This window comes from Ascaphus truei, chromosome 4 (assembly GCF_040206685.1).
Source record: "Ascaphus truei isolate aAscTru1 chromosome 4, aAscTru1.hap1, whole genome shotgun sequence".
NCBI lineage: Eukaryota > Metazoa > Chordata > Amphibia > Anura > Ascaphidae > Ascaphus > Ascaphus truei.
This window is the reverse complement of record NC_134486.1, coordinates 295,227,040-295,246,649: the sequence shown is the minus strand read 5'-3', so window position 1 is coordinate 295,246,649 and position 19,610 is coordinate 295,227,040. Positions and strand designations below refer to the sequence as shown.

The 19,610-nt window shown below is 42.4% G+C and overlaps 2 protein-coding genes across 2 annotated transcripts in view; one reads left to right on the top strand and one right to left on the bottom strand.

Annotated features, from left to right (window-relative positions):
* The window catches only part of TRAPPC3L (trafficking protein particle complex subunit 3L), an 85,897-nt gene extending 74,792 nt beyond the window's left edge, over positions 1-11,105 (top strand). The window contains exons 5-6 of the mRNA XM_075597671.1: positions 7,265-7,450; positions 9,731-11,105. Of these exons, the coding sequence (XP_075453786.1) occupies positions 7,265-7,450; positions 9,731-9,850 (306 nt within the window). The 3' untranslated portion in view covers positions 9,851-11,105. The remainder of the gene's footprint in view (positions 1-7,264; positions 7,451-9,730) is intronic.
* Positions 9,865-19,402, bottom strand: CALHM6 (calcium homeostasis modulator family member 6). The gene is made up of 3 exons (XM_075597670.1): positions 18,444-19,402; positions 15,006-15,472; positions 9,865-11,701 (listed from the first exon to the last, which is right to left on the bottom strand). Exons 1-2 carry the CDS (start codon positions 18,999-19,001, stop codon positions 15,050-15,052), a joined length of 981 nt encoding a protein of 326 aa, XP_075453785.1. The 5' UTR covers positions 19,002-19,402; the 3' UTR covers positions 9,865-11,701; positions 15,006-15,049.
* Between the last annotated feature and the right edge of the window lie 208 nt (positions 19,403-19,610).

Sequence of the window (19,610 nt, the reverse complement as noted above, 5' to 3'; positions counted from 1 at the left end):
TCATACATAGGCCCATATTTACTAAATGGGGTTATTCCATAAGACACTTTCTGGTGCCTGGAGATATCTCGCAGCGCAGAAACGTGAATGGGGCACAATGTGTCTTCTAGCACTGAAACGTGTTTTATGGCTGAGCACCTTTTACTAAATATGCCCCATAACCTGTAGATTAGTTGCTAAATATTTGAGTAATATTACACAACAAGGAGGTAATATTTAAGTAAATCCAGAAGAAAATAAGATACAATTAGAGAGTCCAATTTGGGGGGAGGGGTGTGGGTTGAGATTAAGGGAAAAAAAGAAACAAGCCTTTCAAATGCAAGAGATAATGCAAAAATATTCTAATACAAGTACATACATGATAGTGTCTTAATTCACTAAATAGTATAAGTAAAATATTACATTGGGTGTGCACTGCAAGTATACAGATCCTCAATGTGTACATCTCATCTTTTGTAAATAGAACAATTACATAAGTCCTATGTTGATCCATGGTTCTTATAGATTGTTTATTTTATTGAATGTTTACTTTAAGGTATCAGGAAGATATCTTTTTTTCAGCCACGTACAGTACTTATTGGCTGCTTTTCAATTCCACTAGATGATCACAACAAATAGCACTTTGCTGCTGTCGTCTTCGAATCACAATTACAATGTAACCTAAAATACATTTTCTGTCTTCCTGAGTGTAAGTGCCAAGAACAGTCAATAGGGGATGTTGTTATGCTGAAGGTCACTTGTGCTTAAGAGAGCTTATCAATCATGATAGGTATTTGGAGATACTGTGGCACATAAGCTGAAAACAAAATGTGATGTTGCTGCAGTGTTCATTTGTTACCTAGTACAACTAATCTTAAAGCTGCAGTTCAGTCTTTTTTTTTATTTTTATTTTTTTTTGTTCAATAGTTTCATGTGTGCAATCTCTAATTACCTAAAGAACTGTATAGCTGCCAGTCAATTCGTTCTCTATGTATTGATCGTCGAAATTTGGCAACACCTTTAGATATGGCACATGTTTTTCCTCTGCTTCTGTCACGCAGTGGAAGCTCATGAATATTCATGAGCACTCCTGCACTGACATGTGCAAGAGGGAGGGCAGGGCTGACAAAGGGGTGTGCCAGGGCTTGTGACAGGACATGAAGGGGCAGTGCCTTAGCAAATGGCTGTTAAAATAGAATACAAGAAAATTGGTTTTTCAAAGTTGTTTTTTTAAAAACAGAAAATGCTAAAAGTATTTTTTCTTACTACAGAACTGATTTATTAAAAAAAACACACATGCAGGATATTGACTGGAATGCAGCTTTAATAAGTACTTATAAAATAATGCTCCCTGTTCCCCTTTGGTGGACACATGATTTGTTACAACTGTAACCCTTGTGCATTCAGATCATTTATTAGCAAAGACACACCTGTCAATATAGTTATCAGAGGACTCACAAGAGTAACTCATGGGTGTAGTAACTGAACTCTCAAGCATCTACTCCATTAGGTGACTAGCTGTCCCACCTGGATACTTACAGGAAATGTTTCCTCTCTGCTCTGATTTATAGAATGAAGCATATATCACATGTCCAGATGCTCCACTCATACCTCTCTTGAGGTCACTTTCCATGACCCACGTAGCTTCGTTTTTTCATATTCTCAGGAATCTATTTGCTCTCAGAGCCTTATCAGGCTCAGATAAATGGCTGAGTGACCTGTGATACTCAGAGCTTTTACTCACACAAGACAGGGAATCGGTTCGTTATGCAATCGTTTGTGTACTGTACCTCTTCCCTCAAAATGGCCTTATAGGCAGAGCTGTTGCTTGGTTTGTGGGCAAAGATTTAGCATTCAGCAAATTCATTAACCGTACACAACCCAAATAGACCACACAGCTCTACAAGCAACAACATCTGCAATTCAGGCAGCATATCTGTCGAATCGAGCATTGGATATGCAGCACCTCCGCACAGCCAGGCAGTCAGCTAGAGCTGGGCTGTGAATTCACAACTACAGTATGTGGCTAGAGCAAGCTGATATCTTGTTATAACTACACTCTGTGACCCTATTTACAACATTGGCGTGAATATGCTTAATCATACACTGATCACAGTGAAGAAGAAAGCAGCCACTTAGAGCTGCACAGTACTTAGGAATTACAGACCAATATAACAGGCAGCTATTTCAAACTGCATAGTGTAACAATTACTCTGGAGTATACAACAAACAGCCAGTTAAGAGCTGTAATTAAACAGATACAAGAGATCATACCTTATGTACCATTATCCAGGCATTACTTACCTTACCTGATGGGATTTTATTGAGGTATTTAGCATATACAAGAGCTGAATCATCTCTATCTCAAACATAGTGCCTATCTACCTTAGAGGCAATTTACTTACTCCTGCAATGGCAGCATCCCAATGAATTGCTTTATATCCCAATACAATTTGCAACTATTTGCTACCAGTTACAACACTACTATAACTGAAGGCAGTGATCACAGGGATCTAAGGTTGGTGTGTTTCAAACACATCAATATATAGCAACATTATTAGCAACAGTGGTCACATTATATAATCACATATCTTGTGTCCCTCAGTTAAAGGAACCACTTTGTTTCTCTCCGCGAACATTACACATCCTAGCCACATTTTCCTTTTAATTTTATTACATTACATTTGTTTGTCTTCACGTTGTCACTGATTCACTTATTCATTCAGAAAATTTTAGATGAAACCTTCTAGTTTTATAGCTACATCTAGTGGCTCAAACAGATTATTTACATCAAAATAACCAGAACACAATGTCCGGGAGTTATCAAACCCTGGTAAATTTGAGTTAATATCACACCCAGAATAAAGCCTTATTACCCCAATGTTATGACCTAAGCCATCAACATTGCAATAAACAAATATCGGATGCGATATTAAAACTGTGATAGGAATGTGGCAATGAACGCCACTGATAAATAGGAATTAATTATAGCAATGTGGAAGGGGAATCTTATATTTAGTACAACCCCTATGTCAGAAAATACAAGCCCTGTGAGGCCTGCGGCTACCAATGCATACCACAGACACCACTGCAGTTAATATGTTCCTAACATATGTAATACCCTTCCCCCACCCCCCTAAGGGAGATTTGCAGGCAATGGGTGTTATGGTGCTAACCTGTAGGCTTACAGAAGGCCTACGCTTCTGCTCATGGGGAGCTTGGGGTGCAAGGTGCAGCACCTCCACCTGTGAGGATCCCACCACAGACGAGATGGCCCCTCACAGGAACATATGTATGCATACCGTGAATAACCACACACACAACAGTATAAACAACTCTTTACCAGCAGGGTCCTACAAGGTACACATGTACAATAACAACACAGCAACAGAATAGCACAGGCAATAAGAATAACACAACCCCTTCCTCCAATCCCAGGGAGCAACTATACCCCTAATGATCCTGTTTGCACCCTATCCCTTTGGGGACCTAAGAAAACAAGATGTCCGCCAAGGCAATCCCAAATGTATGTGTGAGGGCAGCACTACCCTCGCTTGTGTATTGGTGGTGCACGTGGGTACCTTCCTGGTTACACTTGTAAAACCAGGGAATCCCTCTCGGGAGGAGCTGCATCCGTGATCACACGATGCAGGGCCTCCCAAACAATATCCCTTAGCTTCTTACTTCAGGCAGCCGAGCGGTCGTTCCTCCAGTCCTGGGGAATCCTCCCCTGCAATCCGTCCCGCTCCACCAGCGATCGGGCTAACAGGCAAGTCCCCGACTTGTGGCCGTCCCTACAATACTCCGCTACGTTGGTTAGGACTAACTTGGGCCTATGTGTTCTCTCTATCCTAGCCCTAGGCAGCCTGACTGGCTCCCAGGACACTAGATTCCACTCTGCAGGCTCAGGCAGCTCTGACCTTACAGTTCCAGAGGACGTCCTGTCTCTGCAAAGGATATCCTTTTTCCAGTCCTTGCCAATCCCAACATGGTCACCGCACCTCCTTCTATGAGTCCGAGGAGCTTCATAAGCTCCCCCCAGAGATGTGCAGGATTATCCTGCTACATCTACACTACCTACCCTTCTTGACTGCTAAGGCAAGCAAGGGGTTAACCCTTACCAGTCTCCCCCAGGGAGGGGGACGTAGGGGGGGGGGAAACACCTTCCTCGGGGACCTACACTCAACATTCACTCCCCCCCCCCCCCACACACAACACGCCTAACCTCCCACCCCACCTCCTCCCCCCCTTTCTGCTGCAGGACATTCAACTTGCCTACCCCAATAAAAGTAACATAGCATGTCTAAAAGAAATGTAAAGAATGAAACATGTACATTAATTACAATTAAAAAATACATATATAGGGGTTCCAGGAGGGCAAGACCATGAAGATGATGGAGGCCTTCAACAGAGATGGGGTAACTAATATATTTAATTAATCTTTTCAGTGCTTATGTGGCAACATACTGTGGCAGCCGCCTTTATTCTCCTGCGGCCTTTTCCCCGTGATTTTAAAAATCGCGGGCTGATGGGGGCCGATTTGGGTGCCTGCGGGCATTTCTATTGTTTAGCGCTAAGCGCTTTCATTGTCTAGCGCTATCAGCTGATTTCGGGCCGTGTGGAGAAGGCCCGTGAGAGTCGGATAAAATCCCCGCATTTTTCCGGGTAAGTCGGAGGATAGGAGGGGCCGCAGCAGTAGGCTCTCCACGAAGGCATAGTAGCCTCAGTGACACTTAGGGGCTTAATGAAACCCCTTGATTTGTGTCTTTAATGTATTTAACATATATGTTTACTTGTTTTAAACATGCAATTTTTTTTTATTATTACGGTGCATTTGGCGACAGTCCTATTTGCCCCCTTCGATAATACGGCTGTTAGCTAATCTTATAGAGGGTGTGCTGGGGGAAGGTGGTGCTACAAGTAGGACCCCAGGCAGTATAGGGGTTCCTGAGCTTGTGTGGTGACTGTGCACCTAGTAAGGCCCCAATCATGGGTGAAAACACAAAAAAACTGCGCTCATATATGGAAATGATAAATAAAAGTGAAGTGACTCAAAACATAATAAAGTGAATACAACCTTGTAAAGATGAGGTTTGATGCAGCTGTTCAAAATAGAGGGCTCAGCACTCCAAGCTAATACAGAAAAAAGAAGGGAACAGCGCAAAGAAAAACCTCATAGTGTATTAAATTCAAAAAATCAATTTATAATTAAAGGGTGAGTATTGCACGTACATCAAATATAAAATCACACAGCATGACATGTTTGGGACATGTTACCCATCTGTAGACAGCCGATCACTCTCGCAATGCAGAACTTGCAGGTCTTTTCCTCTCACAGCAGTGGTAGAGGTTCGCGTGGTTCAGCTTGGCTGCAGATCACTCAGCTGTTGCAGAGGCACGCCTGGATCACTCAGCTGTTGCAGAGGCACGCCTGGATCACTCAGCTGTTGCAGAGGCACGCCTGGATCAGCTTACTGGTGGGGATCCCTCCTAGTACCTGGCAATGTCACTGCAGACTTGGCGGAGCTCATTCGCTTCCTGACACGTGCACGTGCACAGTGGCGTCTGACGTCATCAGCTGGCGTCCGGTAGTGTCTCAGTGTCTTTGTTCCTTCTCGTTAGATGGCGCCAAAACCGGCGAAAAGGCACAGAGGGAAAACAGGTCCCCAGCAAATAGTGTGATAGAAAATACCCCAATGGGTATACAGAGCATAAGTAGGGAATGCGCCCACTCCTACGCGTTTCGTTATGGAAAACTTCTTCAGGGAATCTTCAGGGAATTCTTATCCCTGAAGAAGTTTTCCATAACGAAACGCGTAGGAATGGGCGCATTCCCTACTTATGCTCTGTATACCCATTGGGGTATTTTCTATCACACTATTTGCTGGGGACCTGTTTTCCCTCTGTGCCTTTTCGCCGGTTTTGGCGCCATCTAACGAGAAGGAACAAAGACACTGAGACACTACCGGACGCCAGCTGATGACGTCAGACGCCACTGTGCACGTGCCAGGAAGCGAAGGAGCTCCGCCAAGTCTGCAGTGACATTGCCAGGTACTAGGAGGGATCCCCACCAGTAAGCTGATCCAGGCGTGCCTCTGCAACAGCTGAGTGATCCAGGCGTGCCTCTGCAACAGCTGAGTGATCCAGGCGTGCCTCTGCAACAGCTGAGTGATCTGCAGCCAAGCTGAACCACGCGAACCTCTACCACTGCTGTGAGAGGAAAAGACCTGCAAGTTCTGCATTGCGAGAGTGATCGGCTGTCTACAGATGGGTAACATGTCCCAAACATGTCATGCTGTGTGATTTTATATTTGATGTACGTGCAATACTCACCCTTTAATTATAAATTGATTTTTTGAATTTAATACACTATGAGGTTTTTCTTTGCGCTGTTCCCTTCTTTTTTCCCAATCATGGGTGGTATAGCTGTTAATTGTACTCTCCACAATGCTTTGCATCCACAACGGCAAAGCATTATGGGGTGTGATTTTGGAAGCTCACTCAGTAATTGACAGCTATACCACCCATGCTGTCTAGCATGAAGTTACTGCAGATACATTAATATACCCTTATAGTCCTAATCAGTATTAACATTTTTGTAAGGGAAGCCAGGGTGACAGAGTTCTGGTACTGTTTTTAAAGCTTCACACCTGGAGATGTGCAATACATTCCATACAGTATAGTGATTATGGAATTATTATAAATGGGGCTGGAATATGTGATGATTCCGTGATTGCCATGTCACTGATGAGGCGAACAGAAGAGGAGTCGTCTTCTGTTCCTCTTAAAGCCAGATCATTTGCTGAAAGCGATCTCCCTAAGAAAACATGCAGAAAAACCCATGACGTAGTTGCTACTATATCATATAGCCTCTGGAGAGCCAGACCCACCCACGTGGTGTCTACATCATGGGGCATCCAACACTGTTACAGAAACACCTAACTGTAGATGGCATCTGGAGTTGGCACAAGAAAAATTAACATCTGTGAATTTTGAGGTTTTGCCTCTCTCTAGGAGGAAATAGCATTGAAAATTCTAGCACATACAGTAGGTAAGCGAACCATATTTAACATATCTATTTTTTTACAGGGTAAAAACATAATTGAGTTAAATAAACATTATGGAGTTATTTATTAAGCTCCAATTGTGTCAATCAAGCGTAATTAATAACTTAATGAATAATCCACTACAGTATTTGTTTTCTGTTTTGTGGTTTTTATCTTCTCTGTATATACTTTGCTGTATTCCATTGTGAAATGTGACTTGTGGTATCTTTTAATTATAGGTGGCTTTCAAAATGTACCTTGGAATTACCCCTACTATGATTGGAGGTAGTGAGGGGGGGACTGGCTTTTCCCTCATATTGGATAAAAACCCACTAGTTGACTTTGTTGAAGAGCTTCCAGGAGGACGATCGTCACTGTGCTACTGTAACATTCTATCTGGAGTCATCAGGGGAGCTCTGGAAATGGTAAAATGTCCTTCGTTTGCTGGATAATATAATACACCATTTGTACCTTCATCAGGGGGGCCGCCATAGGAACTTACCTTTTTGTCGCCCTGACCCCTCCTGGGCAAAAAGTGTTGCCATGACATGTTGTTGTGGCAACGTGTCCCCAAGTGAATGACATAGACAAATAAGAGAAATGCTGCACACCTCAAAATATGAACAAAAATGATACAGTTACCAATGTTTGTACGAAAGCCTGTAATCAGTCCTGGGTAGATGATAGAAGGAACACAGGGCACAACGGATTTAGAATATCCAAACTCATTTATTGAGCCAACACAACGTTTCGACCGCAATGGTCTTTATCAAGTGACATAGTGGCGTAAACATAATCCCTTCAGACAACATTTAAATAGTGCTCCAAACCCCATCATGCAACCTGTTCAATCAGTGGTGATGTTAATCATGTGCTGAGAATGTCCTTCCCTCCAATGTCCTGTTCATATCCTTAACAAGGTGATCTCTGTCCGGTGTTTAGACACTCCTGTGTCTCGTGGCCTCATCCTTTTTCTCCCCACATCCGGGTCCTCAGGCGGTGTCCATATTTGATGGCGTCATCCGTCCAGGTCCACTTTTCGTGAAACGCAATCATAGCGCTATGCGCAGTCCATCGGCAAAAAGATGGACTGCGCATGCGCAAATATTGAAACGCATAGCGCTATGATTGCGTTCCACGGGAAGTGGACCTGGACGGATGACGTCATCAAATATGGACGCCACCTTAGGACCCGGATGTGGGGAGAATAAGGATGAGGCCACGAGACACAGGAGTGTCTAAACACCGGACAGAGATCACCTTGTTAAGGATATGAACAGGACATTGGAGGGAAGGAATTTCTCAGCAAATGATTAACATCACCACTGATTGAACAGGTTGCATGATGGGGTTTGGGACACTATTTAAATGTTGTCTGAAGGGATTATGTTTATGCCATTATGTTACTTGATAAAGACCATTACGGTAGAAACGTTGTGTTGGCTCAATAAATGAGTTTGGATATTCTAAATCTGTTGTGCCCTGTGTTCCCACGTGAATGACGCCACAATGCTGCAGAAGGAGCTAAGAGACCTTTACAGAGGCTCCGCGCTATCCCCTGGCAATCAATTTAATTGTTGTGGGGAAGAGAGTGGGGCCTCTGTAACCTCCACCCCAAAATGTTGCCACCCCTTGAAATTTGCTGCCCTACGCCCTCGCCTAGTAGGCCTATGTCTAAATAGGCCTGCTCTCACGTCTTCATGCAAAGGATAACTTAATCATAGATCAACGTTTTGGTTCTAAAATGTGAAATTTTGAGACAGTTCCACATTTTAGGACCAAAATGTGTGTTGCATTTTCATCTCCTCAACTTGTTGCTACTAGTCTTTTATTTTTATTTTTATGTAGGGCACTTAATTAGGAAAACAAGTAGGGCTCCAGGTGTCCAGTATTGAACAGGACTGTCCTGCATTTATGTGCTCTGTCCAGTAAAAAATTAGAGGTAATACTGGACATGTATGTGTATACCGGTATTACCTCTCTGGACATAGTGACCTGACCTGAGCAAAGAGAGCACAGGAAGAAAGCAGGCCTGTTGCTAGGGGGCTGAGCAGCTTCATCGTGATTGGCTGCTGCGTAATGCAGCCAATCAGAAGAAGGTGTCAGGAGCCTGGGGGTGGTGCCAAGGAGGAGGAAACAGCATGAAGCGGAGAGGTGAGAGGTGCGTGTGTGCGTGCGTGTGTGATTTTTGTGGCTGTACTGTGGATGTGAGAAGGAAGGGAAGGGAGGAGGGTGAGAATGAAAGGGAGGAGGATGAGGAAGGGTGCAACAATCTTGGAATTTGAGGGAGAGGAGCAATAAGATCAGTATTGCTGCAGGTATGTTATTTATAAATGATCTGACTGTTATGTTATTATTTTTCAAGATTTCACTCCAAGGTTTGAACCAATTTGCACAATTTCATATTCTATTTCCTGAAAAATTCTGGGAGGGTGCCGAATCCCCAGACCGCTTCCCAGAAATTTTTAGAAATAGACTATTAAACGGTGCAAAGTTGTGCATACCTTTGAGTGAAATTTAGAAAAAAAAAAATTACATAACGGTCAGATACTGTAATTCATTAATAACATACCTCCCCACCAACTTTTCTCGAACACCTTTCACCATTGTGTCTAGTATTTTTGGAGAAGCCATCTGGCAACCCTAAAAACAATTAATCTGTGTGTGTGGCAGCTGCAGTAACTCCTGGTATTCTCTCTCTGCAGATTCACTTACCCGCTGATGTCACTTTTATTCAAGACAGACTGAAAGGGGACGATGTGACAGAAATAGGAATAACATTTCTAAGGAAGCTTGAAGACAAAAAGACAAAAAGAAATAAGTGACGACAATAATTACGTAACCAGGAAGATTCTTTATTTCCCTTGTGTCATATAAATTGCAACTGCAGTTTAGATAATAAAGCGAGAGCAACAATTTAAAATGATGTTAGCCAAATCATATTCTGGGCATTTTTGTACACGCACCAAAGTTCTCTTTGGAACTGTATAAAACATGCTCATTCTTTTAATGTGTATTTTATTAGTTATCTCAAGTTAACATCCTGTTCAAATCCCTGCTTACATCTTTTAATAGCTTAACAAACAATTGGTTGGGTAGGTACATTTCACCAAATATCTGATAATCACGGCATTCTGAAAGGAAGCATGATGCTAGAGCAGACATAAAGCAGAAAGTTGTATTGGTTTGTCGCGTTTATGCATAGGCAAGATAATGACGTCTGTGGTAGCGGATTTCTGAATGAGAAATCTTGCAGCCTATTGCAACCTATTACAGAAGTATTGGGATCATCATAGGAAGAACCACAATAAAGGAGAAGAAACTACAGTATAAGAGGAGTGGTGAATTAGGATTTTTCCAGCTACTGTATTAAAGGAACGCAGGGGTGCTTGATACTTAAAGGCAGAGATTGGTTGTGATTGATAAACAGTTTTCTACACTGCAGTAAAAAATAATATTATGCTATCTAGATGTTATTTGTCTTGCTAAAAGGATACCATGGGAGCTTCATGCATATTTCCTTGCTGAACGTGATTCCTAGAAGAGCCACACTGAGCACTTCACTTGTATTTATATCACATTATTGTGTCATAATTCTCGTATTTTATTTGTTACACTGGTTTCTAATCATTGTATATCTCTATATAATATGCGCCAATACCATCTCCACTGCCCCTTCTAGTCATAGCCTATAATAATGGTCAAAGGTTAGTCGCCTGCCCTGAAAGAGGAGGATGCATGGTACTCCAGGGGGAATCTTTTAAATAAAGGTCTGCGGAGCACAGTGGGATTGGCCCGTGGCATAAGGAGGGTACTCCTAAAAGTGACAGGATATGTATCCTCGGGTCCTGATCCTGGTGGGAAGGAGACAAATCAAAACGCAGGGATAGCGAGTGCCATGCAGACTAGGTCTAAGGGTACCAAGACTAGAACCTCCCTAGGATAGTTGTGAGAGTTTTCTGGGGAAGAATACCAAGTGCAACTATATTATTTGCCACTTATTATTGTCTGGAGAACGATGTCCTTGCCTGTGGATCCCAATCTGTGAAAAGAATAAAACTGTTGTTTGTACCAATAAAGTTCCTGGCACCCATCATTATTACCTTCTAGCATGTAAAGTCAGCCAGCCTGCATGCCAGCACCCTGGGAATGTAATTAGAGATGCTGAATACCACTGTATATAAGACACTTTGATGTAGCATTCTTTTTGAACCAGATAAGGAGGGGTTACAGGTGGATCAATTAAAACAGCAACTGTAATCTGTTTCCAAAAATTGTAATTTACATTGATATCACCCAGTAAAAAATACCCTAGTGTTGGAATACCCTATGCTGCCACTAGAGGGAAAATTATAGATCTCCGATCTGATTTCAACTTAAAAAATTATACTACAGTAACTCAAATCGCAGGGCGCAACAAGATAAAATACAGTAAATAATGGAAATGAGTGGAATGGACAAAAAACATAAAGAGAACGAAGAGAAGAGTAGAACAAAATATAGTGTAGTTTCGTAGGTCTCCTGTCCGCTTTCTCGAAGTACCGGGGAAAACAACGTTGACACAGAAGCTGAGGAGCTGCAGCTTCTAGGGGGCGGAACCAGAAGTAGCACTGCTGGAGAAGCGCAGAACATGGAGATACTCCAACAGAAGAGACAGCGCAGATAACGCTCTGAAGCTGCAAAAAAAAAAAAGATAATAGAAAAAAAATGGTGTTCAGCGTGAACTACTGCTTTAAACACAAATAATTACACAGCAAGAATAAGTGGGGGAAAAGTGAAAATAGGTAGGAAAATAGGGTACAATCCACTGCTACGGTGGGAGATATTTTCTCCGTATATGTTGTAAATGCATTAGAGAATTCAGTCCCTAGAAAAGAGGTAAGTCTGTTTGGCGTATGTGTGTGTCTGCCAATCCATGAAAACTGGGAACGAAGAGCTTTATGATTCATTTGCAGAGATACAGAGCATTAGGGTCAAGAAATACGGGCCAGAATGGGCACAATGATTTAATAACAGGACAAGAGCTGAAATATGGTGAGACAGAAGTGAGGCACCCGAAGTAGCAGAGATTGTCATTTGAATACATGGCAAAAATTGGATATTCGTGCACAGCTTCTCTGCCACATTTAGTGATTAAAATTCATCCAAAGAGTCAACGACTGCCTCAAATTTATTTGAAATTCTCATACTTTCCTCAGGCTATAAATAAATAAGGCACAACTGAGTGCAAAGCCTTATAGAGCATCGTATTTATTGGATGGTCGAATACTTTAACAAGTGCCTATGCGATTTACAAATTATTAGCAAAAGTTCACAGCTTTTCTTGAAAAATTAGATGAAAGATTGATTTTGTGACTTTGCGCCATTACGTGTAAAAAAACAAAACTCTGAAGTTATCTTCGAGAGGTAACTCTCAATGTATTACTTCCTGGTAAAATATTTTATAAATAAATAAATAATCTGGGACACCTTAACATATCTCTATTCAGGAGAGAGCAAAAGGAAAATCATGGGTATTACTGAAGTTGTGAAGAAAAAAGTGTCCTCCGGCGCGTTGACTCAGGTATAGTTGTTGAGGATAGTCCAGATAAATGCAAAAGAAGGCAACAATATATCAATAAAGGTTAGATACCTACTAAAGTACTTATAATAAAGTACTTGCACTTACAAATGAAATGTGGCTTGTACTGATAATTTTCACGCCATCTGGAACACCAGGGGTTAATCAGGAAAGGCTAGGTAAATTAGATATGGCCTGTACTGATGATTTTCTTCCCATCCGGAGTAGCAGGGGTTAATCCAGAAAGGCTAGGTCTCCAATGTATTCAGAGTATGCAATGAAAAGAAGAGGAAAAACAGAGAAAAGATCATGGCATGATATATTTATTAACAAGAGACTGGTTAGAATAGGGGCGCGCAAACTTATTTTGCTGCGTCCCCCTGCCCTGCTGCCTCCGTTCCCGCACCCCCCTCCTTAACTCCCCCGGCGTCAAATGGCGCCACAGGCTCGGGTGACGTCACGTGACCCGCGGCATAATTTGACACAGCGTTACCAAGGCAACCATAACGTCACATTGGACGCCGCGTTGCCATGGTCACGCGTGCAGAAGCCGGCTGAACCTTGGTAAGTACAGGTTGCAGAGGTCCCCTGGCATATAATTTAAATGCCTGGGGAGAGAGAGCGGGACCTCTGCAACCGCATGGGCCCCCCACCCCCCCCAAAAAATGCATACGGGTATCCACGGATCAAACAGACGGCAGCTTCAGCAAAGGGGTATCCACACATCATACCTACAATTCCAAATCTAACTAGTTTCGCTACTGCTTCATCAGAGATATGAGAGATATCTCTGATGAAGCAGTAGCAAAATTAGGCTAAGGCCCCGCTCCCAGAGTCAGCGCGCCTGAGTCACTGCAGACAGGCGGTGCGCTGACATACACAGAGTGTTTTGCACTCTATATTGAGTAGCTACAAGGAGAAAGTGTTGCCGTGGTTCGAACAGTTGCTACCATTAATTGTTAATTTAATATGCGGTCTGTAGGGAGCGGGAGCCGGAGCAGGAGGTGGGCGGGAGTGGGAGGTTTGACAGGGAGGGAGGGGGGCGTGGCTTGAGCGGAGGGACCCGCTACTCTCCCCCCCCTCCCTTTACAGACTCGGGCTGGAGCTGCTGATGGTAAGCAATACACACACACAGACACTCATATATACACACACACACACAGACAGAGGCAGGCACTCACGCACTCAGGCACACACATACACACACACAGACAGGCACGCTGCTTTCACTCCACACTCCTCCCCGCTCCCCGAAGCCTCTCCTCCTCCCAAAGCCTCCCCTCGCCATTGGCTCACAGCCACACCACGTGACGCATCAACGCTAGGGATCACCATTTTCTTGTGTCCCATAGCGGCTGACGCGCCACAGCGTGTAGTGCGCTGTGCTGCCAGGGGGACCGGGACCGGCTCGGGAGGATTCCCCTGCTGGTGGGGAACTCGCGTGTGACCGCCCGCGCCAACGAGCGCAGCGGGACCGAGGCTTTAGTTAGATTTGGACTTGCAAGCCACTGTTGCTCCCTGTGACGCGTGGATTCCCCTTTGCTGAAGCTGCCGGCTGTTTGATCTGTGGATACCGGTGTGTGAATGCTGATGCTGCCGAGACACTGCTGTAACATCTCCTCCAGGCACTCCTGACCGTGCGCAAGGCACAGGGGAGCAAGAGAGGTGCAGTATCTCCCTTCATTAAAAACTGACATGACGGGCACAGCTGACACATCACTGAAGGGGGTTGTGGACTCCATAACATCTGGTGTGAGCAGGACTACCCTCACAGCGGAGAAGTCAACCACCACACGCTGGGAAGCTATCCAAAACTGTTTTATTACATATTTGCTGTAAGTGCAATATTGTTCTAACTAATCTCTTGTTAATAAATCAATTGTGCCATGATCATTTCTCTCTTTTTCTCTTCTTTCCATTGCATACTCTGAATACATTGGAGACCTAGCCTTTCCTGATTAACCCCTGCTTTTCCGGATGGGATAAAAATGATCAGTACAAGCCACATTTAATTTGTAACCGCAAGTACTTTATTATAAGTACTTTAGTAGGTATATAACCTTTATTGATATATTGTTGTCTTCTTTTTCATTTATCTGGACTATCCTCAACAACTAGACTTGAGTCAACGCGCTGGAGGAGACTTTTTTCTTCTCTGCTCACATTTGGAGGGACGCTGATCTCCCTCCTGGACTCTGGCTGCTGGACTTAAGTATAACTATATCGGACTCTTTAATCTTCCTCTATTTACACATTTGTGTTTCTCTAATAATTTTAGGATAGTGAGTAGAGCTACTTCCCCCCCCCGCCCTTTTTTTTTTGCTTATTACTGAAGTTGTATCTCTCTTGATATTACAAAACAAATGTTTAACTGAGACTGAATACTTTTTTTTAAATGTAAATGACATGCAATGTCTTACCATTTTCCACTTGCAATACTTTTCTGACATCATACTGTAGCTTGTTATAAACCAGATTCAGCTATTCCAGCAATATCTATAAAGTTTAGCTCAGTCGGTGGCACAGCGTCTCCTTCCGATGATATGATGCTGTTGTTCCTATTAGCCAACTCTACAAATTTGTGTATCATGCTGTAGTGCTGCTGCTTATTGCTGAAGGCGTATAGTGATGAAATCTTCTGCCATTCCTGGCTGTTTGGCATTGGGAATGGTTCTGGAATGGTGTGTTCAAAGAAGCTCTTCAGGTTCCGCTCAGCAAGTTTAGTGGCATGCACATTAGTCTTTTGGTTAAACAGCTCCTGCTCCTTTTCTATGTAAGTTTTCCAAAACGTCAGCTGGAGATAACCGACAGGTGAACGACAGCGACTTATGCAGGCAAAAACGGCTACTATTAACATGATGCAGGCTACCAAGATCCAACCCAGCACCTAAGAACATATAGACATTCAAATTAAATATGAATGTGTGAGGAAGAGAGTATACAAACATTACAGGCCAATGGCCAATATTTACTAAGCTATTCTACATGACACCTACAGTATACACTTAAAAACATGTAGATGAAAAGTTGAAAAATTATGAAACATATGGGTAATCTGTCATAATAAAGACATATGCTGAATATGTTGAGAAGTTGCTTCCCTATGCTGGGGAAGACTTCAGCTCCATTCATATAAATGGGAGTACAATCTCCTTCAGGACAGAGAAGCAGTATAAGGACTATAGTAGAGCAATGATTTTCAATCTCAAGAACTGAAGAACCCTTTGGAAATGTATTCTACTCTGTATAACCCCAGTTTACCTATTCTACATTCTAAATGATGCTGTCACTGCAGCATGGTAAATTGATGTACATCTTACTAAATAATATATCATTTGCAATACATTACAAACAACTGTTATAGAACTGTTATAGCTTAGTGCAGGGGGCGCAAACTTTTTTCCCTGCGCCCCCAGCCGGTGGTTCCCCTCTCTCCGCGCCCCCCCCCCTCGCCACCGCTTACCTCAGCTCCGACGGCATGACGTCACGTTGCTTTGGCAATGTGACGTCACATGACCTCGTGGTGTCATTTGACACCGCATTGCCATGGCGACGCGTCTAAGAAGCTGCCGGCACCAAGTTAAGTAAGGTTTACAGAGGACACCGCCGCTTCCCCGGCACTTAATTAATTTAAGTGCCTACGGGAAGCGCACGGGCCTCTGTAATCCCCGCGCCCCCCCGCAGTTAGTTTTGTGACCCCCCACTTGGGGGCGCATCCCCCCAGTTTTCGCACCGCTGGCTTACTGAATGATTATGTCCCAATACATTCAAAATATAAGAAGCATTATGATGACTCAAACGGAAACGTCCACAGTTATTGATTTATTTTTATTGTACCTCTGGTAATTCTCCTGTGGAGCCTTATGGTTCCATGAAACACAGGTTGAAAATCACTACAGTGAGCAAATGCATTTCTCAAATATTCTACATCTGCATCGCTCCAAAGACGGACGCCTGAAAGGTCTCTGTACAGAATCAGCATGCTATGGATTAACATCTGCTTTTGCTTAGTACTATGTGTTTCGTCAACCTCACTCATTGGAATGTTAATGACCAAGGAGGACTAAGGATTTTGAAACCACAACTGCATTCAATCAGAACTACTTCTGTCTACATCTACGCCTTCCAAAGGCGGACAGCCCTTGGCGCAGACAAAGGCCAGCTAAAGGGTGTGAGCCGTTTACCAAACATCAGCAATATTAAATCTGCTCTATTTCAATTGAAACTCGCCAGTCCTTTTATCCCCGATACACAATTTTCCAACAGCTGGCCTTATAGATTGTAAGCTCCTTGAGGAAGTGCCCCTTCTAACACATTGCACGCTTATCCTACCTCTTCTAGCACAATTTACATTTTGTCCGTAAAGGTTACCTACGCCAATAATTCTATCTTTAACTTTCCATGAAATGTCTGTGAATTTACTGTATAACCTCTGTTAATTTAATGTAACTATGTATTGTTATCATACAGTAATTCTGTGCCATGGACATACTTGAAAATGAGAGGTATATCTCAATGCATTTCTTCCTGCTAAAACATTTTATAAGTAAAAAATAAATAAATACAATGTCAAAGGTAGAGAGTAATCGAAGGATGAAAATCAGACTTTGATCAAATCAAATATTTTACTCTTTCCCCCCAGCATGCCAGATTGTCTTTCCTCACTCTTTTCTCTCTGTGAAATCCATCGTTCTGACTGTGTGGAGAAGGTAAAATATCTGGGTTAGCATTTCAGCAAATACAGTCTTGCCTTTTATTGAATACTGTGAATATGTAAATGTTACATTATTTCTTCATTTGCACCGAAAAATGGCATACCACACATATATACACATGCAGAATCTGGTCTAAAATGCCTTTTTAACACTAGGTGGACCTTTGAGAGTTCTTCAATATTTATAGTGACATGTGTTTCCATGCAAAAATGCACAGTTAACTTTTCTCCAATTTGGATTTGCTGGCTCAGTCTGTAAATAATGTTCACGAAAAACAAATGGGACTAACAAAGCTATCTTTCTGCATATTCTGTACAATATCTTAAGAGGAGCATTAAAACGGTTATTGAATGTTAAAAAAAAGCAGGTGCTAATTGTATCAGAATTGTATCTGGCATTACTAAATAAATAACCCCCTTAAATGTCACAATTTCACATAGACAATTTATTTTCAACAGAAAATGCTGTGGTTTATTCATGCAGATTACATAGCATTGTGTAATAATCCAGCAGTTGCAAATCATTACGAGATAATCATGCAGAAGAACGTAAAACGAACACTCCGAAAATGATCTGCTATTGCAAAAGAACTGTTATTCAACCATAAGGTTGTATTAAAATTAAAATTAAAAAATGTCTGATTGTTGCTTTAAAACATGCCTATCTATGTATATAATTTTACCTGTATATTGCCATCCATGTATATACTGTACAGTAGTGCTGTACAGCAATAATACATGTGACGTAAGAATAGGAAACATACTGTCATAGGAATATGCACTTCAGACATAAAAATAACATTGGGAAAATTTGTCCTTGCCTCAAAGAGCTTACAATATAAGTGACCCGAGTTATCTAAGCCTCTTGACTTATGAAGCATATGATCAGTACATTACACAATGTGTAACATGTCATTTATCAAGCTCTTTTTTCTGTGAAATTGGGGCACAACTAATGCAAAATACTGCACCACATTTATCTCCAATAAAATCCCATTCATTAACCACTTTTTCACATTTACTTAATCATGTTTGTCCCAGTTTTGCAGCCAGTAGATTTAATAAATAACCCAGGGATGTGTTCTTTCACTAATGTGTGGTGCGAAATGGGATTGTCCCTGCAACAGTGGAAACTGGACATTACCTGAGATTCAGCCATGAGACGTCGCTGCACCAAATCTACCTGTTGATGGGGAAAGGTCAATTCCAATGATTTGGCACAGGGCAGGAGAAGTAGCTCCTCTACACATTTTTGGGTTTCGTTTATGCACAATCTCTCCTTGATGAAGTCTCTCTGCTGCCCTGTGACTGCACATTGGTAATAACCGCCATTCAGCAGGGCCAACGCTATCCAGGTCAGAGGAGCCAAGGCTGAGACATATGTCAATTGCCAGAACATCCACAGGCAGCGGCAATGCAATCCTGCCCCACACAAACGGTGACAGCAATTGTTTGAGGTGCAACAACCCGTTAATAGCCTCCACATGCGAATATTTAGCAGATAGCCAAGCAAGAACAATATGAAGGCTGGAACCAGTAGGAAGACCAGACTATACATAAAGTTCCAGCTGTCACATGGACAGCTGAACACAACCAAGGAGAAGATATGCTCCCCACCAGCTGCCAGCAAGGAGAGAGCACCATAGCCCAGCACAGTCTTATGCTTCACAGTCAAATTTAGCACAGTTTTAAAGAGATCCATGTCTTACCGATTCTCTTCTGCCACAGACTCTTAGATACAATCCTGTTTGAGTTATGCAGCAAAAGCATACAGTTCACTAGTTCAAATCTTGCAACAGCCCAGTTGTGCTTCAACTTTCCCACATTCTATTAGCGGTTCTGTGAGCTGTGCAATTCCAAAGTTGCAAAATCTTAGTCTTCTGATATTCAATGGAGAAATATGTAAGAAATCAGGCAACAAGCATTTCTTCACAGCAGCGATAAAACCTGTTTTTACTTGTGCCAATGTGTCTATTTCAGAATACTGGTACACAGAACAAAAGAAAAGCAAGCATGGAGCACAGTGGTGTAGGCTAGTGTGGGGAAGCATGGGCATGATGAACTGAACAGTGATCATGGTATTTAAGAAGAAAGGTCAAATGTGCCGCGTAAAGAAAAGCGAAGTGTGAGTAAAAAGGGGAACAGAAACTACAAGCGAAGCCACATATTTATTTAGAAAGAGGCGCCACTAACCCTCAAACACTGCATATTAAGCAAGTTACTTCTGCCTTTAAAAATACACAACCAAAAAACAATAAAGAGAAATAACTGTTCTTAAAATTTATAAAAGAGTCAATTTTATTCATCTTTC

Coding starts and splice junctions, on each gene's coding strand:
- CALHM6 (XM_075597670.1), bottom strand. CDS start 19,001: ATGGATCTCTTTAAAACTGTGCTAAATTTGACTGTGAAGCATAAGACT. Junction 15,473..18,443: donor GTCTCATGGCTGAATCTCAG/GTAATGTCCAGT, acceptor ATATGTTCTTAG/GTGCTGGGTTGGATCTTGGT.